The sequence below is a fragment of the Lipotes vexillifer genome, unplaced genomic scaffold, assembly GCF_000442215.2.
Source record: "Lipotes vexillifer unplaced genomic scaffold, Lipotes_vexillifer_v1.1 scaffold755, whole genome shotgun sequence".
NCBI classification, from domain to species: Eukaryota; Metazoa; Chordata; class Mammalia; order Artiodactyla; family Lipotidae; genus Lipotes; species Lipotes vexillifer.
The window spans coordinates 2,040,809-2,067,537 of record NW_006797755.1 but is presented as its reverse complement, the minus strand read 5'-3'; the positions used below and the strand labels follow the sequence as shown (position 1 = coordinate 2,067,537).

The window sequence follows — 26,729 nt, the reverse complement described above, 5'->3', positions numbered from 1 at the left end:
ATTCCTGCTATAATTAAAAATGAATTCTAACTTTAAGGCATTCTAAATTTTTTTTAATGAATTTAGAATGATCTTGCCATATGACCATAAATAACCACTGATATACATAACCTACTCATCAAGTCTATAAGAAAAGTGCTATCACAATATGTCCAGGTGTGACTTATTTACTGGTTGCCTCTGTGCACATGTGCTTATGCATATGTATATTTTTGTGCACATATTTAGGGATTATGTTCTTTTTATCGTAAAGCCTAATACGCTTTACTAAGCTACCGATAAATCCTTATTCTTTGTCTTGCCAAAAATATAGGTGGATGTAACACAAGCAGTATGACTCCCTGTAAGTAGGCGTCCTAGAGCACCATCTGCTGGATGCATTTGGGGACTTAATGTTGGTAAAATTGAAAATCAGTACTTGTCAAAACAGGTGTACTTTGTTTTTAATTGCCTGTGATGTATTATTTATGGTTCACAAATGTCAAGATATGTACATCTGTGTTGAACCATATGAGTTTGTAAAAGAAATAACTTTCTGATTTTTGCCCTGCACTAATCTGGGTTTGGAATGTTATAATAAATATTTTGTTTAAGGAAAAATTAGACACAATATATACCTAATGAAACAAAGCATCACAGTTTGTCATGAAATAAACTTTTATTAATCGCAGGTCTTCAGTAAGCTACAGTTGGAGAAACTTGTTTAGATGATATTTTAACTTTAGTTTCCTTATGTTCACTAGATTCTGAATATGAAAGCAACATTTGAAACAAATAGCTTTTTTATATCTGGGATATTACTCCATCTGATTCTTTGTCAAGAACATGAGTTCTTATATGTCTCTCATCAAGAACTTTCCTCGTGGCCCTACTTTTGGTTTGCACTATTGCACTAACACTAAGATTGCCCTGTATTTTTCTTTTTTCCTTGAAGAATTCATCAAGCAGTGTTTGAAGCAATATGTTGGCAGTGTTCAACTTCAGGTGACATTAAAACTATGTCTATGAAATTCTCCAGAAGGTCCAGGATGTTTAGTGCTCCATGATGTAATGCAGGCCCTCCCGTTTCAGCAAAACAACTCTGTATTTACTGCTTGTAACTAATAGTAGATGTGGTAAAAGGAATTATATTCATATGGCAAATGAATACAACCTTAATGTGCACCATATGCAGAGTGGTGGGGTGATGTGCCAATATATCACATTTATTTACCTTGTTTAGTTGCAGAAAAAAATGACTATACCATTCAGCCCATAGGCTCTGACCATATAAATATGGGAACAGAAGAACTGATGATTTATGCCCTCAAGTTGGAACTGAGTGTCTTCATATGTAGCTTTAATAGTACAACATCAAAGAAAATTGTCTAATACTTTATGCTCAGATAGGAAGTGTAATTTCAAACAATGGCTGGAATTAACCATTAGTTAGAAGGTACAAATTCTCTCTAGTCAACTAAGTATAGTCTCTCGAAGAAAATGGTAAATGTGTCTTCTTTCATTTAATTGAGACTGAATATACTCTGAAATTACAAGCTGCTTCCTCACCCGCCTTCCTTTTTTAAGCCTAAAATCGGGAGCCTTCTGCTTTTAGAATGTTGCATGTGAGAGAGGAAAAGAGTGAGAGGGAGATTACTGTAGAACTACTAAGGATTCGTTTAATGAAGACCTCCTGGAACAGCATGTTAGACTGACTTTACCACCTTCCAAAGAGTTTGCTTCTTTAGAGAAATTATATGACAACTTTGTGCATGTGTACCTCGTGTTGTACTTTAGATAGTCCTGAGAATTCATGAAAAGAGACCCATTTTTATATGAAACTAAGTATTAAATTCCTCTGATGATTTCTTTTACAGTTGCCCTGTTTTTAAAAGTAATTTTTTTCACATTCAAAGAGGTTTGGTCAGACTTCGTATTTTGGATTTGAAGTGTTTTTAGGTAGGAAAAAAAATCCTTAGAATTCTTTCTGCCTCTCCTAGCTGAGATCTTCATGACCGTTGAGCTTTTTAGCTTTTCTTCTCATAGCTTGTAACTTTCTACAACTGAGAGATTGCTTTATTTCCTTAGGGTGAGCAGGGTCAGGATGTTTCTTTTTTTTTAATTGAGATATAATTGACACATAACATTATATGAGTTTGAGGGGTACATCATGATTTGATATTTGTATATATTACAAAACGATCATCACACATAGTTACACACTTTTTTCCAATGCTGAGAACTTTTAGGATCTACTCTCTCAGCAACTTTCAAATATACAATACAGTATTATTAACTATAATCACCATGCTGTACATTACATCTCCAGGACTTATTCACAAGTGGGAGTTTGTACCTTTTGACCACCTTTGCCCATTTCGCCCACTCCCTACCTCTGGCAAACACCTCTGGCAGTCTGTTCTCTGTATCTATGAGTTTGGTGTTTTGTTTTTTTTTTTTTTAATTCTACACGTAAGTGAGATCATAGAGTATTTGTCTTTTTCTGTCTGACTTATTTCATGTAGCATAATGCTCTTAAGGTCTATCCATGTTGTCACAAAGGGCAGGATTTCCTTCTTTTTTGTGGATGAATAATATTCCATCGTGTGTGTGTGTGTGTGTGTGTGTGTGTGTGTGTGTAGCATTTTGTTTATCCATTCATCTATCAGTGGACACTTAGGTTGTTTCCATGTCCATTGTCCATTGTGAATAATGTTCATTCACAATTGTGAATAATGTTGCAGTGAACATGGAGGTGCAAATATCATCTTGAATTAGTGTCTACATTTCCCTCAGATAAATACCTAGAAGTGGAGTTACTGGATCATATGGTAGTTATATTTTTAATTTTTTGAGGAACCTCCATACTGTTTTCCGTAGTGTTTGCACCAATTTACATTCCCACCAACAGTGCACAGGGGTTCCCTTTTCTCCACTTTCTTATCAACACTTGGTATTTCTTGTCCTTTTGATAAAAGCCATTCTAGCAGGTATGAGATGTATCTCATTGTGGTAAGCATTTCCCTGGTGATAAGTGATGTTGAGTACCTTTTCCTGTACTTGTTAGCCATCCGTATATCTTCGTTGTAAAAAACGTCTGTTCAGAGCCTCTGCCCATTTTTAAATTAGATTGTTCTTTTGATATTGAGTTATATGAATTTTTATGTGTTTTGGATATTAATCCCTTATCAGGGATATGATCTGTAAATATTTTCTCCCATTCCATAGGTTGCCTTTTCATTTAGTTGATGGTTTCCTTTGCTGTGCAGAAGCTTTTTAGCTTGATGTAATCCCACTTGTTTATTTTTTACTTTTGTTGCCTTTGCTTTTGGTGTCAAATCCAGGATGTTTCTAATAGCTAAAGATGTGAAAACCCTCTATACTTTTCACTAGTGGCTTACTTATGTATCTTTAACAAAGGAACCTTAAAAATGTTAAGGAGGACAAATTACAAAGAATTTTATGTGACTTGGGTATTTAGGATAGATAGATAAAAAGTTATGTTTTCATTTTTCATATATTTTCATATTCATAAGAATGGTAATGTTACTTTTCAAAAAATATGAACAAGATTTCCTTTCAACAACTTTTCTAAGTATCTGCATTCTGTTTTGGAGGCAGAGTTTTATAATGTTTATGTTTACTAGACACTCATATGCAGCTACAGGAGCTATCAGTGAATTAGAGCCAAAAATAAGCCTGTCTGTGGGGAATTGGCAAGTGAAAAAGTCTCAAGAAAGTAGGATAAAAGAAGTACATTCGTTAAGTAAAGTTTGATATGTCCACACAATGAAAGACTGTACAGCCATTAACGTATTATGCATTGTGATACTGACATGGAAGGATATGCTTTCTGTATTAAGTGTAAAAGATCACCAAACTACATGTATAATATGATATATTTTAAGTGTCTGTGTCTGTGTGTGTATACCTTGTATGTATGTATGTATATTTACTGTATACATATATTTACTTAATATTACTATGTATATTTATGTATAGAAAAAAATCTGGAACGATAACCAGTAAATGTTAGCAATGGTTGTTTTTAGGTAGTGGAATTTAGAGGCAGTTTTTCATTTTCTTCTTCATAATTTACTAAATTATATGAATGTTTTATAATGAGCCTATATTATTTTGATAATAAGAGACAATAAAGATATTTTATTTGGGAGGAAAATAACTAATTATTGTAATGTACCTTCCCTTCCTGCTCTAGGCTTCATGCCCTAGTTGTATCAGAATTAAATGGATTGTCAGGGAAGGTTGGAAAGTCTAAGAAAAGGAGGAATGGGAGAAATCAAAGTATAATTTCTAGAAATGAAGGTATATTTTCTCCCTGACTGGAAACAATAGTAATGAGAACCATCTCTAATTGGCATTTATGTGGCACAGGATCAGATATTATACTTTTGCTGGAGAGAGGGTCTGCAACAGAGGGTGAAAATACTGCTACTGCTTGTACTACTAGATGATACTTATTGAGCACTCACTACACACCAGGCACCATCCCAAACACTTCACGTAGTAACTCATTAATCCTCATTGTAGTCCTGGTATTATCCTTGTTTTATAGATGAGGCACAGAGAGGGTATTAGTATGCCTCCACTTTCTGCCCTGGGTTTTGAAGTTCCTAGATCTTACTAGAACTATGAGAACTTGCCCAAGGGAGGTGCCATAGCTAGCAATGCTGTAGCCGGGATTCAAACCCAGGCACTCTAGGCCAGAGACACCATTCTTTTTTTTTTTTTTTTTTTTTTGAGGTACGCGGGCCTCTCACTGTTGTGGCCTCTCCCGTTGCGGAGCACAGGCTCCGGAGGCGCAGGCTCAGCGGCCATGGCTCACGGGCCCAGCCGCTCTGCAGCATGTGGGATCTTCCCGGACCGGGGCACGAACCCGTGTCCCCTGCATCGGCAGGCGGACTCTCAACCACTGAATCACCAAGGAAGCCCCCAGAGACACCATTCTTAACCACTAAACTGTACAGCATTTTTAATTTGATTTCATTGGATCGTCATCTGTAGAGAATTTGATACAACCTTGTCACTAAAGCCATCTTAGGATCTGCAAAGGACAATATAGAGATAATTTTGTTAGTACTGAGTTCTTAAGACAGTATATGTCATGATAGGATTTTGTACTTTTTAAATATTACACGTTAGGGTTATACTTTAAGTATACAATTGTTGGTATATACTCCCACAAACCCATTTTCCAATGTAGTCTTAGGAGATGATTCCATTGTCATAAACTTATGTATATATGTTTAAGTTTATATATATAAGTTTATATGAGATATATTGAGATATATATCATAGAAGAGGAGAAAGGTTATAAATCAAGAACTTAGTATTATTGTTTTTTGTACCAATATTGTATTGTCTTGCATTAATAATTCTAACAGTATTTACAAAAGGAAGCTACCAAATTTTACTGTTGGTTGTCACATCCTAAATGCAGCTATGGCTTGTTTTCTACAGTGTATATGTTTAACCAAATCAACATTTTTTCACCAAAAGGCCATAATGAAAGCAGAGGAGAGGGAAGAGTTGGTAGAGGTGGAATAAATAGAACAAACTCAAATAATTTCTCTTTGTATAATTAAAATGTAGTGTTATAATTCCCATTGAAAAATTAGGAAGTTAGTGGAAAGATTTAAGAGACATTTAACAACTAACCTCATTTCCACTTCAGAAAAGCCATTTCCTCTCTCGATTTACCATTATGGTGTAAGCCACGTGAGAAACTTTAGTATTCAATTTTCATGTGAATTTTTTTGTTGATGAATGTTTACAGTAATCAAATGTAATTAAAGTGGAACAGAAGGCATGTGCAAAACAAAAGTATCCAACTTTAGGAAATGGCTGGCATGTATAACACCTAGATTTTCTTAAATCTATATATACTTAATAACTTAATTATATATTTAGGTCCTTAAACAAACATATTTTCTTTCACAGTGAGTACTCTGTTGAAATGATTTTGTTTTTTATGTCTCTAAGAGGTCAGATGGTATTAGATTTTACTAACCTGGAAAATTATATTGGTTGTTTTTATTTTAGAACTTCATTAATTGATGGTAAATATTCATTTTATATAAAAATTAAGTTGTAATAAATAGTTTGGACTTCAGTACATCTTTTTGACCTTTCCAATAATAGGTATTTATAATTATAATTAGCAGGCTTATAGTAAGGTCAACAAAATCTGATCCAATGACAATTTAAAATCAAACCATTTACAAATACAAGGTCATATTTTATTCCCCTCCTTGTTTCCACAGTGCATTGCACATAATACGTACCCAGTAAATGTTATTTAGTGAAAGAGTGAAGGAATGAATGAGTAGACAAATGGGAAATACTAACTTCTGTCCCAAGAGTCATCTAAACTAAGTATTAATTGGAAGAGCTAATTTTATTTGTAGAAAACTAAGACTAGGGAAGTGTTGAACTGCCCTTCATTTCATGATAGATGATATGAAAAAGGTAAATGAATGAAGGGGATTCTCTCTCTGCTAATAACAACATATTTAAACTGCTAATGAGAACTTTGCAGTGCCTTTTTAAAGTAATTTAATTTTCATTAAGACTGAGGAGATGGTGCCAAAAATACCAAGAACTTTATTCATTTTTAAAAATGTAACTCAGAGTTTGCCAGAAATACGTGTCAGGTCTATTTTTACCTAGCTTTTAATCCCCTTTGCCTTAATGGAGACAGATCTTTTGAAATATTTTTCTCATTGGATATTTATGAACAGATACTAGAGAAATTACTGTTTCCTTCTTCTCTTCTTTCAGGTCATAGTTCATTTGATGGAGAAATACACTTAGTGTTATGAGGCCACCAAAGAAACACATTTAATAGCAGCATTTGTTATTCTGCCTAATGGTGTAAAACATTTCACATAATATTTTAAAACATAAGTCCAATATAAATGCTAAGTGGGTATTACGGAGATCTTGTGCTGCTTAAATGCAAGTTGGGTTGTTATAATGGTGTCTGTAAGTTAGTAACTGATATTTGGTATTACGTACTGAGAAAAGCACATCTGTAAAAACTGGTGTGTCCTGCTATTCGTGGCAGGATTTGGACTGTCTTTAATCTCCTTTGACTTGTTCATCTTCCTTTAAGGCCATCCATAAAGATGCACTGAGTATCCTTTTCAGCCTTTGGTTAGGATTTGCATCAGTAGTCATAAACCTGCTCTCCGGACAAAGACACCCTTTCCTTTGAAGTAATTGCTCAAGCTTTTCAAAGCAGTCCAAGAAGTCTATCCTCTTTCTCTTTTTATTTTTCTTTAAGAAGAGTTTGAAGTGTAGTCCCTTAAAGTAGCAGCAAGATAAATTTTTCTCTTCAGCTTTATTGAAAGCCATGACGATTTTTCAAGCAGTAAGACTTTAAAAGGTTCTTAAGGGAATGTGTTCTGCTTTATGATCTAGCTTTTGGTAGATCCTACTATCTCAGAAAGCAAAAGTAAAGACTTTTTGTGTCCATTAACTACTGCAAATTTTTATCAAAGAATTAACCTGATATTTTTCAGAAGACTTTTTCCCCTGCTCCTTACTCAGTTTAGAGACTTCAGTGAGAGATGGCCATAGCTTTAGGGTCTTTGAAAAAGTAATACATGGCCAGTATTGTCTTATTTGAGCTGATTTCCCCTAGGTATTAACTCTGTGGGTTGACAGGTAGTTGGGAGGGGCAGATTTAGATGGGTGCTGCAGTCAGAATGTTATTTGGTTCCCAGATTTTGTTTCTAGGCTTTGCAAACAAATATACACGGACACATATGTATATCGTTATTGGTATGTGGGATGTTATTGCTGTGTTGCAGGATTAATTGGAAGAGCTAATTTTATTTGTAGAAAACTAAGACTAGGGAAGTGTTGAACTGCCCTTCATTTCATGATAGATGATATGAAAAAGGTAAATGAATGAAGGGGATTCTCTCTCTGCTAATAACAACATATTTAAACTGCTAATGAGAACTTTGCAGTGCCTTTTTAAAGTAATTTAATTTTCATTAAGACTGAGGAGATGGTGCCAAAAATACCAAGAACTTTATTCATTTTTAAAAATGTAACTCAGAGTTTGCCAGAAATACGTGTCAGGTCTATTTTTACCTAGCTTTTACCCTTCATAATTTCATTCCAAAGGGGTTCCCAAAGTATCTGTTGAACTTATTAGTTTGGACCTGTTGGATTTAAATCCTGTATCATAGAATTCTATTTTCTGTAGTGAACTTTTAATACATAAAACATTTGGTTTATTGAAACTTATAAAAATCCAAGTATTTATTTTGAACAGATTTTTTAATGAGAAAATGTAAAGAACACCCAAGCTGCACTGCATATAATAAAGGGAATACAAACTTTAGTCTTTAAACAAGACTGGAAATGGCTTTTCTTAGAGGAAATGATCTCTCTCCTCATATTGTTGTATGTGGATTTTTAGAGGCCATTAATGTGCGTTTCCTAAAGGGGATGAAAGTTCAGTAGCAGGGTCTTTTTTACTAGAAATCTAGTGAGTGTTTGTGAAACCAGTAGAACCCAATGATCACAAGTTTACCCTTATGCTCTCAATTTGTTTTTTTCTCTTTCCTTTCCTTCCCTTCCCTTTCCTTTCTGCTTTCTCCTCCTCCCCCCCCCCCCCACCCCCATATTTCCTGAACTGTCTAACCTGCTTCCTGGTTTAGAAAACATTTTGCCAAACTTTGAAGCCGGAGTCCTAGCATGGAACAGGCCTTTATTTAGAGATCAGGCCCTAGGAAAAGGCAAATCTCTTTTCAGTTTTGAAATTACACAGCGTGTACATGTGTCTTCTGATTTGTGGAGGGGCAAATGATTGGTACAGTGTAGATTACTGGAAAATATTATTTTGTAAGTAAAGCATACTTATAAAAATCTTAATTATGAGCTTACAGAAAAGAATGCTTATATCTTAATTCACTTTATGGGGTAAATTGTGAGGCTTCCTAAACTCTAAGTTTATAGTCATAGAAAATTCTCAGTATTTCAACTGTTTTACATTAAAGAAAGAAATCCAGTTGACAGCAGTCTTCTCACTTCCTCCCCATGTCCCTGAGAAAATATTCTTAGATCTAGAAAACAAAAAATTAGCATTGGCATGCTTAAGTGACAACATCCTCTGTGTCCCCACTATCCATCTGTCCTTCGTTTACTTTGGCTTACACTTAGATTGCTTTCAGTTGTCATCAGTTTTCCTTCAGACCCTCATTTTCCACTGAGGAATTCCAAGACAATTCAAGTTAAAACACAAATCTTGTTCCCCATAAAATGGTACCTTATGAAAACAAAAAAGGAACAATCACACTGAAAATATATTCCTTAGATCTTAATGATTTTAATTCTTGATTTAAAAAAAGTTGCCAACAGGTACAATTAGACAGTTCAAAAATAACATTGTATGGTATTTTCGTGGAATATAGAGCATCTTGGGATGGGGGATGGGGGGACCATGAATCGGGGCTGAAGTATTGGTAACTTTTAAAAATATTTCTATTTTTTTGTGGCAAGACTTATCTCCAGCAGAAAGTTAAGTAGTTCAGATAGGTTTGTAATATTTGCTTCTTTTCTTAACAAATTTACCAAATTTGTATGCTTTTTAAGGGAAAAAAATAGCTGCTATTGTAACAAATGCTTTCTGGCTTGGAAAATATCAAGTAAACTTTGTATTAAGGTGGGTTTCTCTCCCCAAAGAAGTTTTAAAAGTGAATCAGATGAAACCAAGCCCCTTGTTCTACTTATCCCCTGGCCTTTTACTATGCCATTTGAGATCTCCCTTGGTCACCAAGCATGCAAGCCAGTTTCTGAGTCTCACTGCACATAGCACGGCCAACGTGGAACAGAGTTTGATATGACGCCTTTTCACCCACGTCTCACTCAGAAGGACCTAGAGTCACCAAGAGTGAGGAAGGACACTGTGGGGACACCGCTGTGCATCACGCACTCCAATAAATGCATTGTAATAATTACGTGAGACGACCAGACATGAAGAAACTGCAGGCTCTGGAGGCAGCGGGGCCAGAAGCACAGAAACCAGGCCCTGTCTTCACAGTAGAGGCCCTCTCCTGGTCTGTGCATTCAATAAACCCTTCTTCCCCTCCCCACCCCCCAGGAAAACATAGGCATGTACAGAAATTTGCATGACATTTCAAAGAACACATTGACCATCATAAAAACCACTAGTTAATTTTTGTGACCAGCAGCATTTGCCTTTTCAAGGACAGTAGGTTTCTGCTGCATTTTCCCTGATCTGCCAGATCTCTCTCCTCAGGGTAGGTGACTGTTCCAGGATAGCCAAGGGTATGGGGTTAGGATGACAAGTTCTTCTTTCCCACAGAGTTCCACAGCTGGTAGTAGTGACCTGTTTTCTGGGCACAGTTGCCCCTGTGGATCACACAGTGCCACTTGTCAATCTTACTCTAAAAGCAGTCCTGGGCTTCCCTGGTGGCGCAGCGGTTGAGAGTCCGCCTACTGATGCAGGGGACACGGGTTCGTGCCCCGGTCCGGGAAGATCCCACATGCCGCGGAGCGGCTGGGCCCGTGAGCCATGGCCGCTGAGCCTGCGCGTCCGGAGCCTGTGCTCCGCAACGGGAGAGGCCACAACAGTGAGAGGCCCGCGTACCGCAAAAAAAATAATAATAAAAATAAATAAATAAATAAAAGCAGTCCTAATCAAGGAAATCTCAGAGTGCTGACAGAGTCCTGCTCATTAGTCCACTTCATGAAGGCGTTTTGTGTCCTTGTCCCCAGAGACTATAAAAGTAGAGGATCGTTTGTCTTAAAATAGTATATGCTCCAAGCTAAATATGGAATTCAGTTTCTCCTGTGGCCTGGCCCGAAGCGCCGCACAGATGGAGCCCGTTGCGTCGGCCCCTCGTGCGGTGCTTCCACAGCCAATCACTGTTTTCCTTTTAGTTTGGGACTGAGGTACAGGATGACTACTTCTGCCTGTGAAGACGTTTTGAAACATCTTCCATCATTTGGATAGCCCTTTTCTGTCCCACCTTCACCCTCCTCCCCTAATGTTCCGTCACTATCAGTAGAATTACATTTAATATTAATAGTTTTACTCCCCCTCTGTTCTTTGAATGAACCAGGGAGAAATATACTCTGTAAGATTTTATATCAGGATGACACATAAGCTTGGGAAAGACAATCTGAGGCAGTTTATAATACAGATTTTGTCTTATTTTTGTTCTGTTTTAAACTATTGTTGCTTGATAATCACGTAAGGCTTAGAAATTCAGCAACATGTGTTCCTCAAACTATAGCAGATAGTTTGTATCTACTCCTAAAATAGTATTTGGGGACAAATTCCCAAACTATAAATTAAAGATTTAAGCATTATGGGAATCAGGAACAAATGATATGATGATTTAATCTGAGTAGAGGGAGGTCATCCCCTGCACGAACTTCAATTGATTTGTTCGTTTAATCTTCTCTTCCTTAAGGTGAGACCACCACTCCTCGGGCCATCTTGACAGGCCATGACTCTGAGATCACTTGTGCTGCTGTCTGCGCTGAGCTCGGCCTCGTGTTAAGCGGTTCTAAAGGTAAATCTGTGGGGCCTTCAAAAAATGGATGCATTTTTTTGGTGTCTTCTAATAACAAATTACCAAAGGTGAATTTGGTGCTTTTTTATCTAAAGCTGTGCTATCTGTGACAGTCACTGTTAGCTCCATGGGACTGTTCACATTAACTGGAACAAAATAAAATTTAAAATTCAGTTCCCTGGTGGCACTAGCCACATTGCAGGAGCTCAGTATGCACCTACGACTTTGGCTACCGTATTGTATTGGACGGCCCAGAAAGGGAACATTTCCATCACTGCAGGAAGTCCTGTTTCACAGCATTGCTCTGAAGAGTGAGGCGAGAACAAGGACAGTCTTAGTGTATTTGTTTATCCTTCTGGACTCCGACTGGGCTGGGTTCCACCTCACACCTGAACGGAAACTCCTGACCCAGTCTGTTTTACTTTCCAAATCTCTGAACTAGGCAGGGGCCAGGATGGCATTGAGAATGGGGTGGAAAGATTCTTCAGCTGGTTGGCCTGGAGGTCTATCCCATAGCATCGTCACATATTTAGGCCAAAGATATTCAGCAAGCTTTCTAAGAGCGCACACAACAAATCAGGATCTGACCAGGAGCAGAGCTGTTTCCAATTCATTGCTTATTCAGCTGTAATAGTCTATTCATCTCTCTGTCTCTCTGCCCTGAACTGAGCTCTGAACACAAAAAAGTACTGTAATTACATATCTCTTAGACTTATCTGAGGGAGAAGCGTAGAGTTTTTGAGTCACCTTATCTGTGTCTTGAACTATGATACTTTGTCTAGCTAACGAGACTTATTAAAGAGTCAAATGTTGGTGTTTAAAAATTTAGTTGGTCAAAACAATGAAATAGTAACAATGATAGCAAGAATTCTATAACTACTGGATTTTTTCCCCTTATACCCAATGATTTCATTTATCCTGAGCTAACATGAGTTCCTGGACTGTATGTGATCCAAATTGGACATGTGAAATGAACCTATCATATTACAGGCTGTCCTCACTTTGCACGGTGGTACAGCACCATAAAAATGACCATGCAAGATGAAACCATGCAAAGATATTAAAAATCAATAATTTCAATGGGAAATATTATGAAAAATAATGGGAAATTTTATGATTGTTCCATGGCCTTTACAAATTTTTATCAAAACATTAAAAATTCTCTTGTTCACTTTTATACATACATGCATACATACACATATGTATGGACATGAAAAAAAATAGTAAAACTCACATTTAGTACACTAATTTAAAACATTAGAAACATTAAGAATGAAAGTATTTTCTTTGTGAAAAATACATCAAGAGTACTTGGAAAGTGCTTGCCCCCTTCTCTCCGTGTAACTTAAGGAGTGAGAATCGTCTCTGTGCCTTGACCAGTTCTCAGACTCCTTCCTAAGTTTGGATCAGCTTCCAACGTTTTCTCTTCTGTGCTTTCAGGGTCATGAAATATCTGCTAGGTTTCCTTTAATGTGGAGATTTTTGCTGACATCACTTCTGGGACATCCTCATGTTTGTTACAGCACTTTCCATAAGTTTTACAGAACTTATGTCAGTAAGATCACCTTCCCTCACTTCCTCTGGCTGCATCTGTAGCGATGTCAACACTCCCACGGTCAGCTCTATTTTCTATAACTCCGTTTATGTTGGCTTCCAGTTTTACTTTCAGCTTTGTCACTTCTCATTTCCTTACTTCAGATCCATCTTTGTTGGCCACTACCCTCTTTTGATTATCCATTTTTGTAAAATGTCATACAGTTCCATCCCTGGGAGACAAGGAGGGAACACAACTACAGAGTTTGCTGTCTGTGCATGAGTTGAGTCACAGATGTGCAGTGACCATTCACTAACAGACTTCGAAAGAAGTGGTGGGGTTGGCCACCCATCATGATGCACACCTGTTATTTATAGTGATTTGTGGACTGACAAGCTGACCATGAAGTGTGTACCTTATGCAGTTCCTGTGATAACTGAAATCTGGACTGTGGCATTGAGGGACTGGGGTCATTTAGAGTGACAACTGAAATTCATTCATGCTGGAACTGTGCAGAGCAAAGACTGCCTTATGTATTTATGTCGAGAACACTAAAAACCTATCAACTCCCTGAGTGGTCAAGAAAAAGCTGAGAGACACGTTTTAATGGTCATGTGGGAACACGTGATGATTCCGTGCAGCCACGAGAAATTTAGCCCGGAGAGGAGCAGGGCATATAGTCTAATTACCCCTTTTGTCCAACTCAGACATTTCTTAGAACTTACTCATCACACAAGCAGTTTTGGTTACCTGCTCCTCTTTTGCTTTTCATGTAGCAGGCACTCAGTAAAGATGCAGTTTCTCCATCCTCCTCAAGCATCTCAGCCTGGAGGTCAGCCCGGAGAGTGGGGAGTGGTGGATGCAAGCTGCTTGGTTTAGGGGACAGCAGGGGGGCAGACTTGTTTGCCAAGGAGAAGTGGCGGAAGGATCTCTGTATGAATTTCCCTGGGGGCTGGGGGTGAGGAGGTGGACCACCAGGGACCTTCTTTCATCGCGAAGTGGCAAGCAGTGGGAGGGAAGATGTTTTAGGCCTTCAGAAGTTGCCTTAATGAGTTCTCACCACACAGGCCCCAATGCTGCTACCATCGGGACCCTGTGCGCCTTACAGCAGCCGGTGTTTAACTGAGGCCCAGCCTTCCTGGAAGCTCTTTTAGGATTTGTAATTTGTCCTGTTCCTTTCTGAATTCCTCCAGCTCTTATTATCCCTTGGCATAATGAATTTCATAAAGTAACTTCCTGTCTCTTGAGAAGTGAACTTGAACATGCATGACTCGGCTTTCTTCTTTCCCAAGTGGAAGGTGAGATTTAGCCAGCATGCAGATTTTACAAAATAACTGATATCCAAGATAGAATTTTTTAAGGCTTTCTACAACTGTGATATGGTACTGGCAGCCTGTTTCAACGGTGCTCAAGATTCAGGTCACATTTGTCTGTTCTTATTCAAAAACTTCATTTTGGCTTTTGTTTCTCCTGTTTTCTCAGAAGGACCATGTCTCATACATTCCATGAATGGAGACTTGTTAAGGACTTTGGAGGGTCCTGAAAACTGCCTGAAGCCAAAACTCATGCAGGCTTCCAGAGAGGGTCACTGTGTCATATTCTATGAAAATGGCTTCTTCTGTACATTCAGTGTGAATGGAAAACTCCAGGCCACCATGGAAACAGATGATAACATAAGGGTAAGTATACCTTACAGACTTTTCAACATTCTATGTTTCACCTCAAAGTGTAAAGGCGAGTGAGGAGGGAGAGGGTTCTCAGTTCAGTAAATGGCTTTCTCCCCTCTCCCATTCTGTGAGTTTTCTCCAGTGCATTTTGACCGCCTCTGCCACGAAGGCTGCATACAGAGATGCTCACACTCTGCTTTTATTTTTCCCTCCCTTCATTTAAACCAAGTACACATTGGAGGATTTTCCTTTCCTCTTTTCTTTACGATAATAATGTTGATAATCTGTCACTTTGAGTTGCGATTATTTTGTCAGCTACACTAATAAATCTGTAAAGTAATTTGAAATCCCTTGCTGGCTAAAACAATTTCTGTGGCACTTCAGTTAGTACCAAAGGCTCTGGGAAGTTCCTCAAGGCAGCAGTCGGAGGCTTTCTGCAGACTGTTCGTACACACATGCTTTTCTTCTCTGCCCTATGGCCGTTGTTTTTTTTCCCTCTGTAATATTTCCCACTGGATTTTAGGCTTAAACAATCCATCGCCTTTTCCCCAGCACGCCTGCACTTTATCATACTAACTTCTAAGTGGCAACTGTGTGATTAAAGTGAGCTTGCCTAAAATGAGCACTGCCCGTGCCCGGCTCCAGAGACCCACACTTTCACAGCTAACTGCCTTGGGAAGGGTGGAAGGAAATCATAGGCTTGGACTAAGAGAAATCACAGAACAAAAATCTCCACCTCCATCCTGCAGTCTGAGCCTGTATAAGGAAAGGAGACCATGGAAACAAATTAGTCATTAGCTCAGACCAGAAATGAAGTTTCTTTGAAATAGCAACAAGAACCCTGCAGGCAGGTGGCCTGGGGAACCTCTGCACTAATCAAGGCCTCCCACCTGTTTTTATTTAGATGCCAGATTGTGCAGTGGCATTTGGTTAACGTATCAGAGCACATCAACTAGGCAATGTTTAGATGTCTTAATGAATAACTTAAATTTAAGTGGGCAGCCTGTACAAAGCAGCAAAGTTATGTTATCCTAAACAAAGGATCACCCCCCATTTCACCCATAGGAACTCATTTATTTTGTTTTCCTGGGGAAGCTGTGTCTTAGGATATGATTGTTGCCAGCAGACTGCTGTGGCCTGCTGGTACCTCCTGGAAACTGGTGCAACTACGGTGTTGTCCGAGCACTCAGGAGTCCAGGGGCTGAGATTCACATGTCCCCAGGGCCCTCCTAAAATCTCTAGTCTCAACCCAACCTGGATTGAGACTGGAGGAGGCGTATGAGAATTGAGAACTACGTGAATGCTGGTTTGGGTGGGAGATAGGGTGCTATTCAGGAAATGCTACCCTGGCTGTTATTCTCAGGGAAATTTGACAAGTCCCTCATGAGAAAGGCCAACAAAATATTTTTTAACCTTGGCAGGCACCTGGTTTAATAAAATGTTTTAGGTGCTGATACATGTATAGTCCTAAAAGTCCAGGTTTTATTTATTTCAACACAGAGCTAGGAGTAGGGATTCTTTAGGACAAAGAGTTAAAGATTAATGGTTTTAATTTATGTTTTAATATAGCACTTATCCAGTAAGGAGCCTCAAGTATAAAACTCAAGTGAACCACAACCGTAAGGTTAATGGATTTTCATCAGCTGAATTTTATAAGTGTAGCAAATAATTATTTGTTGTAGTCTTCATTTCATTTCCCAGATAAGCCCCTAGAGATTGACGTTTGTGAAATGAATGGGGGAAAAGGATATTGGTTTTTACTTATATTGAAAAATCTTACTATGGGTATTTGGTTAAAATTTAGAGAATGCTTCTTACATGAAAGTGTCTTCCACCCACAGGTTCTGATTTCTTAGATGTATTTTTGTGTTCTTGCGAATAAGCTGTATTTAAGAGACCTCTGAAAGTTGGCGTTTACTTGAATGTGAATCGAATGGCTATGAAACATTTCTATAATTAAAAAATAAATTTTGTCAAAGGGTAAAGACTTAAGGCAACTATACTAAAACTCTGAGTACAGAACAGTATAAATATATTTTTCAGAAGGTAGATAGTTTCTTGCTGGCCTACTAGTACAATCTGGATTCCCACATTCACTGTATCCAGGTGTACATAAGATTATAGGTATTTTCAGTAACTTTTAGAACTCCCAGTGTCACCCAGCTGAAGAAAAGAAATATGTATGTTAATAAACCGGGAAAAGAAGGTTTGGAGGGAAGGGGGCAGGAGGAGAGGAAGGGGCAGGAGGATCTGCTCCTCAAGTAAGGGAGGGACCTTTTATATCAGGAGCTGGCATACTTTCTCTGTTAAAAAAAAAAAAAAAAAAAATATGACAAGCCCACAGCCAACATCATCCTCAATGGCGAAAAGCTGAAAGAAAAAAAAAAAAAAAAAAAAAAAAAAAAAAGTAGCCAGAAATGAATGGATGTGCCTTTGTTCCAATAACGCTTATTTATGGGCACAGAAATTTGGAATTCATATAATTTTCACGTGTCATGAAATATTCCTTTGATTCTTTTTTTCAACCATGAAAAAAATGTAAAAAGTCATAAAAAAAAAGAAAGTGGCCTGCCTTTGGTAGGTTTGACAGGACTGAAGAGCAAATTACGTGTCTGTCCTTTGAGTTCAGCACTGGCAGAAAGCAGTCAGTCCTGGGGCAAGAAGAAAATGCTTAAACTGGGTTTAATCACCCTGGGAGTCACGGTTCCCTACCAAGTTGTCTTCCCACCTGCTGTAAACTTCCAGCAGGCCTAGTGAAGGTGCTCAAGCTGTAGGTGGTCTCCTGTGGGGCTGAGCCCCACAGGCAGCAGTGTTTTATCAGGGATATGAGGTCAGCTAGCACTGTCTGCCCAGCCTCTGTACAAAAGAGGCTTAGCATGACCACAGTGCAATGGAGAGATGCCAGGAAGCGCTTCGTTTTACAGTGCTGGTCTCCGTCCACAACACGGACCATTTAACTAGTGTCACAGAATTGGAAGAGTTTGCCACCTCATCCTTAAAAAGCAAAAATTAAAAACAAAAAAAAAACTCAAAAACTCAAGCGTTGCCTAACTTTGCCCATTTGACTTTTGAAAAATAGCAAAAGTCTTCTGTGACTCATGATTTCCTGAAAACTTCTCAGGAACACATACACACTCTGTCCCTTTGTGGCTCCAGTAGCCGGCTGGAATCATGTCGAATTAACCAGAGATGCGGTGAGGGCCCAAGTTTTCCGAGAGCTGTGTCTCTACTGAATGTTGCTGTGTCTCACAGGCTATCCAGCTGAGCCGGGACGGGCAGTACCTGCTTACCGGAGGAGACAACGGTGTGGTCATGGTCTGGCAGGTGTCTGACCTCAAGCAGCTCTTCGCCTATCCAGGCTGCGACGCCGGGATCCGGGCCATGGCACTGTCTTACGACCAGAGGTAACACTGGAATAGTGGTCTATACTGGTGGCATTAAAAACTGGCGAGGGAATGTATGTAGTAAACGGGCTGATGGATGGGCTGGGTTGTGAGGGTCACCTGTGCAATCAAAAAAGCTGATGAATGTTGGGGTTTCCAAGATACTTTTTAAAAAGCATGATTTTGTTTGATGGCATTGCCAATCTTGGACAAAGGCTGAATTCTCTAGGAATAGACAGGATTTAAGTAACAAAGGCTCCAATTATATTGCTGTAAAGCTTTTTATATTAAACTACCTTCTTTCTTCAACAAAATTTCATGAGAAATGCCTGTATGTCTGTCCATAATGATTCCACTGAGAAATCTGGCTTATTTCCTAAAACCTCCATTTTAGGGAGATAATCTTTACCTGACATCTTATTTCTTTTTAATATAGTCTTTCATTTTAGTTCTTAACTTCTTTTACTGTGATAACATATACACAAAATTTACCATTTAAACCTTTTTAGGGGGTGCATAATGCAGTGGTATTAAGTATATTCACATTGTTGTACAACTATCACCGCTATTCATTTCCAGAACTTTTTCATCATTCCATCTCATAGTGTCCTTTGATGTGCAAAAGCCTTTAATTTTGATGAAGTCTCATTTATCTATTTTTTTCTGTTGTTGCCTGTGCTTTTGGTGTTATATCCAAGAAATCATTGCAAAATTCAGTGTCATGAAGTGCTTCCTCTATATTTTCTCCTAAGAATTTTATAGTTTTAACTCATATTTAGTTTTTGATCCATTTTGAATTAATGTTTGTTTATATATGATGGTCATAAGGGTCCAACTTCATTCTTTTGCATGTGGATATCAGTTTTCTCAGCACTATTTGTTGAAAAAGACTGTTCCTATATATGAGAGATTATTTCTGGACTGTCTGTTTTATTCTATTGGTCTATATGTCTCTCGCTAAGCCAGTACCACACTGTTTTGATTACTGTAAGTTTAGAAATCAGGGAGTATGAGACATCCAATTTTGTTGTTCTTTTTTGAGATTGTTTTGGCTATTCAGGCTCCCTTGAGATTCCATGTGAATTTTAAGATTTTTTTTTTCCTATTTTTGCAAAAAACATTGAGATTCTGATAAGAATTAGGTCGAATCTGTAGATGGCTTTGGCTAATACTGTCGTCTTAACAATATTAAGTGTTCCGATCCATGAACACAGGATATCTTTCCATTTATTTATGTTGTCTTTCTTTAACTTCTTTCAGCAATATTTTCTGGTTTTCAATATACAGGCCTTTTGCCCCCTTGGTTAAATTTATTCCTTGAGCATTTTATTTTTTTGTTGTCATTGTTGTTGCTGTGATGGAATTGTTCACTGCTTGTATGTAGAAACACAACTTATTTTTTGTATCGTTGATTTTGTATCCTGCAACTTTGCTAATAAGTTCCATCAGTTCTAACATCTTTTTGTGTGTGTGGAATCTTTAGGATTTGCTACATAAAGATCATGTCACTTGCAATAGAGGTAATTTTACTTCTTCCTTTACAATTTAGATTCCTTTTCTTTCTTTTCCTTGCCTAACTGCCCTGGCTAGGACTTTCCGTACTATTTCGACTAGAAGTGGTGAAAACAGGTATCCTCGTCTTGTTCCCAGTAAGAGGGGGAAAGCTTTCAGTATTCACAATTGAATGTGATGTTAGCTGGGAATTTTTCATAAATGCCCTTTATATCGTGTTGAGGTACTTTCCGTCTATTCATCGTTTCAGTGTTTTTATCATGAAAGGATGATGAATTTAGTCAAATGCCTTCTCTCATATGGGTTTCTTTTGTTGTTGTTAATTGTTGATGTGCTATATTACAATTGATTTTTGAATGTTAAACCATCCTTATATTCCAAGAATAAATAAAACCTTGGTCATGGTGTATATAATCTTCTTAATATGCTACTGAATTTGGTTTGCTAGTATTTGTTAAAGATTTTTGTATCATTAATCATAAGGGATATGCTCTGTGATTTCTTTTCTTGTAATGTCTGTTTCACTTTGGTGTCAGGGTGTGTTGGCCTCATTGAACGACTTAAGAAATGTTCTCTTTAGTTTTTTAGAAGCATTTGAGTTGGTGTTAATCCTTCTTTAAATGTTTGACAGAATTCACCAGTGAAGCTCTCTGGTCCAGGGCTTTTCTTATTGAGAGGTTTTTGATTACTGATTCAGTCTCATGACTAGTTATAAGTCTATTGAGATTTTCTGTTTCTCCATGATGAAATTTTGGAATAATGTGTGTTTCTAAGAATTTTTCCATTTCATCTAGGTTATCCCAATTGTTGGCATACAGATGTTCCTAGTATTCTCTGATAATCCTCTTTTTATTTCTTTAAAATTGGTAGCAATGTCTCCACTTTATGATTTTAGTAATTTGAGTCCTTTTTTTTAAGTCTAACAACTAAAAGTTTGTCAATTTTGTTGCCCTTTTCAAAGATGCAAGTTTTTTTTTTTTTCTTTTTGCTGTACGCGGGCCTCTCATTGCTGCGGCCTCTCCTGTTGCGGAGCACAGGCTCCGGGCGCGCAGGCCCAGCTGCTCCGCGGCATGCGGGATCTTCCCGGACCGGGGCACGAACCCGCGTCCCCTGCATCGGCAGGTGGACTCCCAACCACTGCGCCACCAGGGAAGCCCCAAAGACTCAACTTTTGACTTTGTTGATTTTTCTGTTTTTCTATTCCCTATTTCCATTCTAATCTTTATTGTTTCATTCCTTCTGTTACCATTGGGTTTAGTTTGCAGCTTTTTCTTGTTCTTTAATGTGTAGAATTAGGTTACTGATTGAGATTTTTAAGTATCTGTGTTTACAGCTCTGAATTTCCCTTTTAGCCCTGGTTTTGCTGCATCCTGTAAGTTTTGGCTTGTTTTGTATTCATTTGTCTTGGTATTTTCTAATTTCCCTGAGATTTTTTTCTTTGACCCATTGGTCAGTTTCCACAAACTGATGAATTTTCCAGTTTTCCTTCTGTTATTGATGTCTAGTTTAATTCTGTTGTGATCAGAAAAAATACTGTGTGTGATTTCAATCTTTTTAAAGTGTATTAGGACTTGTGGCCTAATGTATGGTTTATCTTGGAGAATGTTCCGTGTGCATTTGAGAAAAATGTGCATTCTGCTGTTGGGTGAATGTTTATATATGCGTTAGGTCCAATTGGTTTTTAGTATTGTTCAGATCCTCCATTTCCGTATCTTCTTTCTGGTTGTTCTACCCATTATTGAAAGTGGGGTATTGAAGTCTCCAACCATTATTGTAGAACTGTTTGTTTTTCTCTTCAATTCTGTCAGTCAGCGTTGGTTCCATATATCTTGGGGGGGTGCTGATTGGTTCATATAGGTTTGTAACTGCTATATACTCTTGATGAATTGACCCTTTTATCATTGCTATATAGTGTCCTTGTCTCTTGTAACATTTTGACTTAAAACCTATTTTATCTGATATAAGAATAGCCACCTCAGCTTTCTTTTCATTATTATTTGCATGGAATATCTTTTTCCATCCTTTCACTTTCAACCTGTTTAGATCACAGTGAGTCTCTGGTAGACAGCACATAGTTTGATCATGTTTTTAATTCATTTTGCCAGTCTCTCTGCCTTTTGATTGGAGAGTTTAATCACCTTACACGTAAAGTAATTACTGATAGGGAGAGACTTGCTTTTGCCATTTTACCGTTTGCTTTCTACATGTCTCAGTGCTTTTTTGTCCCTCATATCCTCATTACTGCCTTCTTCTATGTTTAGCTGATTTTCTTGTTGTGACACATTTTAGTTCCTAATTTTGATATAAGGTACTACTAAGGATACTAAGTATGACATCAAAGGACTCTCCTAACCAAACCATACCCGAGAGAGGTCTAAGATAATAAATAGGCTTCTGCCTCCTGGAGAGGCTCCTCTGAACCGCCTGTCTTACTGCTTCATCTCTTTCCCCGCACCACCAGCTCAGGGACAGGGGAAGCAAACAGCAACTCCTGTCTATAGTGATCATGGCAGTGAGTCGCTGTGTTGGGAGGACAAAGCCCCTCTACCCTTAACACGATGGGACACAGAATACTCTTCTGCAGGGTGGTCAGCACTGATTTCTTACTCTTCATTCATTCTGTATGTGTCACACACCTCTGTCAGTCACTTGATTGTGTGCTGCTTCCTCCACCAGCAATGACTTTGAGATTATGATTCTTTATTTTGCTTCCAATACCTAATATAAAAAATTTACCTGCCCAGCCTCTCCGCCTTAGAAATTATCTAGTCTGTTCAGGTTTTTGTGACTCATCTTGCACAAACTAGCTGTACTTTCAATATAAAGGCAAGCTGGGAATTGGATCCATGTGGAGTGTCTGTCAGAGGTGGGACTCTGAGCTTACTCAGGACTGCGTTTTAGTCATCAAAAAAACATACCGTAAATCTCACAAATTGTAGGTCTGGCTGCCATCTTCTGTATTTACCTTGTGGATTTGGGGAGGGCAGTTCTTTCTTTAGTAACAAAGCCTGAGGAGATAAATAATAGGTTTGTAAACCCCTCCTTCTCTCTCTGCTTCTCCCAGGTGCATCATTTCTGGCATGGCCTCAGGAAGCATTGTTCTGTTCTACAATGACTTCAACCGGTGGCATCATGAATACCAAACCCGCTACTGATTGATAGTGACAGCTGGGCTTCAGCCTTGCCCCCCAGCCTGGGCACAGGAAGCACCCTCAGCATCTTTCTCTTAGAAATAGCAATCACATCTGAATGTAACTTAAATTTGCTCTAAGAAGCAAAATATTTTTTAAAGTTAATTGCTATTTTTGTAGACTTTGCTTGACTTTTTTGGGGGGAATAGCAAAGCAGAAAACTGGCTGCTGGGTTCTGTAGTTTAAAAAAAAAAAAATCTATATTTTTAGTCATAATGAGAAGTCTATTTTCACCAATTATGGAAATAATAAATATACAGTGGAGCAAGTAAACCCACTTATGCTAGTTATATTATGGAAAAACACTTCCCGTTTATCTGTAATCTTGAGAAATGGATGATTTTAACAATAAGGAATGGGTTATAATACTGGGTTGAGGGAATTTTATTTACGCTGTACTTTGGGTCCCTGTATTTTTCCAAACAACTGTGCTTCTTCAGCACTGAAATTTCTGGGATTTAAATAGCAATGTTTAAATTACAGTAAATGTAATTTAAAACATCTCAATGAATTATTTCTATCAATATTATTCTTCGAGCATGTTTTAGGCCTAGAAAATTATGGTTCGGGGGAGGGTATTTTATTGTGTGGTTATCACAAAGGATCTAATGTTATCGCAAGTGTGAAATATTTACAATGTTTTCCTGATCTGTCCTCTTCTTAGCACACCCAAATGAAATGATGGAAATGCTCTTGGGCTCACAACCTCTGTTTTTCTTTTAAAGTAAATGCAAGTACCAGAGCTCACTCCCCGAGGGCTGACTGTGCTCACGCACTGAGGCAGAGCCATTGTCAGGGCTCCCCCTACCTCCCCACCCCTACCCCGGGCCGAGGAATAGAGGCTACTGGGTGCTGTGTGAAGCAACCCTCGTTTTACCTTCTGTTTGTTGTTTGTTAAACAATCTTCATCTTCCTTTTGATTAGCAATTTGTACTACAAAAATGTCATTTTGGTGTTGTAGAATTCTACTTTTCTAGCAGATTGCTGTGTGGAATTCTGTGAAAAATATTTGAGAAAAGGTCTGTATTGCATAAATAAATTCTTTGTAAGTTGTGAATTCTGCATTGAAACTGACATTCCATCTCTATTTCTCTTGCAACTTACTTACTTACCTAAAAGGGGTTGCCTCCTTTCTCCTACACATTCAGCTCTTCTCTAAAAGCAAAGATTTTTAGGAATGGAACAACTCAGTTGTTTGCCAGAAAAATTAAATAAAATGGTATCTGTTTTGTTGGTTATAATCTTTTTCACTACTCCTTTTGAAACAATGATGATAATATAGTTATTGCAAGGAAAATGTCAAACCCTGGTTCAGTCATAGTTTTTGAACAATAACCAATAGGTGAGCAATTCTCTTGAATGAAAACAGGAAAATGGGCGTTACGGAAATGAGAACACGAGACCTTTATCTAACAAACAAACGAACGACCAAAGGAACTTTATACACTGTTCTGTCTAAAATCCACTGTTGTTTTATAAACCATTAACAAAACAATAGATGGTAAAATGTGGGAGAGGGGAAGTACATCTTAGCTATTCCTAATTTTCTTCTACCACTTTCCCCAAAGTTCCCGAAGTGTGATATCACAGGTTAGTACCAGTGAGGATATTCATTTACCAGTAACTTGGGTATGTCTTTGACTCTAAGTCATATGCCAGGCATATGATACTTCAACTACCTATTTCAACAAGCCTGAAGCAAAGTTCATGAAGCAGCTTCCTCTTGGAGCCCAAGAAGAAAATCGGTGCCTCTACCGCCTTTATTGTTTACAACTTACAACTGTGGAAAATCCACTGACACTTAATACCTTACAACTGGCATCAACACACAACTACAGCCAGCCCCCCACACCCGTGGCTTCCACCAACCGTGGACGTAGAACCTGCGGCTGCCAAGGGCTGACTGTATCTACTCATAAAACGAATCCCGCTGGCATCAACACAGGGCTTCTTAGGGGTAGACTCTGTTTAGTACTGTATATGTTAGGGTTTACTCAACATTCACTTATTTTATCCAATTTTCACTCCTTTAAAAAAAGCTACTTCGAATAAATATAAACCAATTAGGGGAAAAAGTCAAAACTGAGGTGGCTTGGGATGAGACGGGATGACCTACAACAGCCAGGAACCACGGCGGCACATTCAGTAGGTGGTGCGGCTGAGAGTGCTGAGTGTTAAAATGCACTGCCTCGGGAAAGTAAGGTTTCCCTCACCGATGGTGTGGATTCTGACGGAAACATCATCAGTCAAGTCCGTGAGGCTCTAATTTAAGAAATACCACTGGATCTCTAGGAGAAAGCATATGAGGGCTTAGAGCAGAGAGAACATGAAAACCTGACAGGCACACGGGTGCAAACTGGTGGACAGTCCACTCAGGACAAGCTTGTTCCCAAAGTGGACCAAACAGCCACAAATAAATGTTCCAATAAATGAATCGAATGAAAAGGAACAATTCTGCCTTGAGATAACCCCACACTTCAGTTCTGCTTGTCAGCATGCGGGATGGTCCCCTGCCTGGGACCCACGGAAGCCAGGTGTAGCACATGAGGTCGGTAGCTTACCACCAGGCTGCCCATTCCCATTCAGCTCTGAGAGCAGAGCCCAGCCAGGGGCCTGACCGCACATCTGGGGCCGTGCGTCCTCCCACCTCGCTGTCGGAGGGGCAGAGAGACGGCAGAGGTCCCGTGGGTCAAGTTGGCAGACAGCCAGGGAATCTGGATGCAGACAGACCACACATCCACTTTGCACCTTTTTCTGCAAATATAACTGAATTTAAATGGCACATGACAGTTTAGATCCACCAAGATAGGACTTTCACGGGAGAGATTTTCACTAGGGATCTTTGATACGTTTTTACCAGACACGGTTTCAGGAGCTCTGACCTGGTTTGGTTCTCCTTCCTGCAGCAGCCCCACCCCCTCTCCATCACTGCTGAAGAGCCCAGCAGCCCCGGGACAGATTCCTTCCACATCAGGAAGCAGAAATGTCTTTAAACAGTTCGAAGGATCCCACACTGAGCTTGATGGAGCAGCTTTGCCACTTTCCGGTGTGCATTGGATGATGGAGGAGCAGCTAGCACCACAGCCTCACATCATCACGTGACACCACATTAGGCCAGAGCAGAGAGGAGGAGGACGTGAATCTGAAAGTCTGCATAAACCATGCATATCCACAAATACGCCCGTGCCTCCACTTGGCTATTTCTGCCCCACCACAGACGGAGGAAAGTGTTTTCTACTTCAACTAGGAGAGCAGTCAGCCTTGCTACCTCCCTTTTTTGTAGCAAAAAGTGTAATGATGTTAATTCTATAGGCATCGCAAGTTATCACTGCAGGGAAAAGCAAGGAAGCTGGGAAGGCAAAGACCATAAAGTAGCAAATCAAAAAAGTAAAATTAAAAAAAAAAAATTTAAATTCTACCTCTTCTATTTTCTCTCAGATGAGTGGGAGAAACCTCTTTTGGATCTTTCTTTTCAATAGATATGAAAAGTAGAGTCCGTGATGCATTTCCTGGGTCCCCCAAATCACATGATCACCATATAAAAGCCCAAGGCTACGATGAATGACACTGACGCGTCACTCCCTGCCCTGCCTCTCTGAGCCAGAAATGCAGATTGCTCAAACCAGAGGGCCTCACATCCTTCTTTCTAGAGAACAGGGTGGTCTGACCTGCAGGCAAGGGAAGCAGGTGACCTACAAATGTTCCTCTGAATTCCACGGCAGTCATGTGCCAGAAACAAGCAGTGAATCATTTTCCTGTCTCAAGTTCAGGAATATTTTTCCTTGCCAAAACCAAGATTCTGGGGGAGCCTGGCAGAAGCAGCTGGCTGTGCTGCAGCTTCAGACTTGGATCAGCTGAGAGACACTCCCCAGGCTTGACCTTAG

The 26,729-nt window shown here is 38.9% G+C and overlaps 1 protein-coding gene across 2 annotated transcripts in view; it reads left to right on the top strand.

Annotated features, from left to right (window-relative positions):
* LRBA (LPS responsive beige-like anchor protein) overlaps nt 1–23,902 on the top strand; it is a 777,508-nt gene extending 753,606 nt beyond the window's left edge. The window contains exons 54-57 of one of the 2 annotated variants that reach the window (XM_007469901.1): nt 11,457–11,558; nt 14,575–14,771; nt 18,012–18,163; nt 22,719–23,902. In XM_007469901.1, coding sequence (XP_007469963.1) covers nt 11,457–11,558; nt 14,575–14,771; nt 18,012–18,163; nt 22,719–22,809 — 542 coding nt within the window. In that variant the 3' untranslated portion in view covers nt 22,810–23,902. The remainder of the gene's footprint in view (nt 1–11,456; nt 11,559–14,574; nt 14,772–18,011; nt 18,164–22,718) is intronic. The other variant, XM_007469902.1, reaches the window with a different exon arrangement.
* The last annotated feature ends 2,827 nt before the right edge of the window (nt 23,903–26,729 follow it).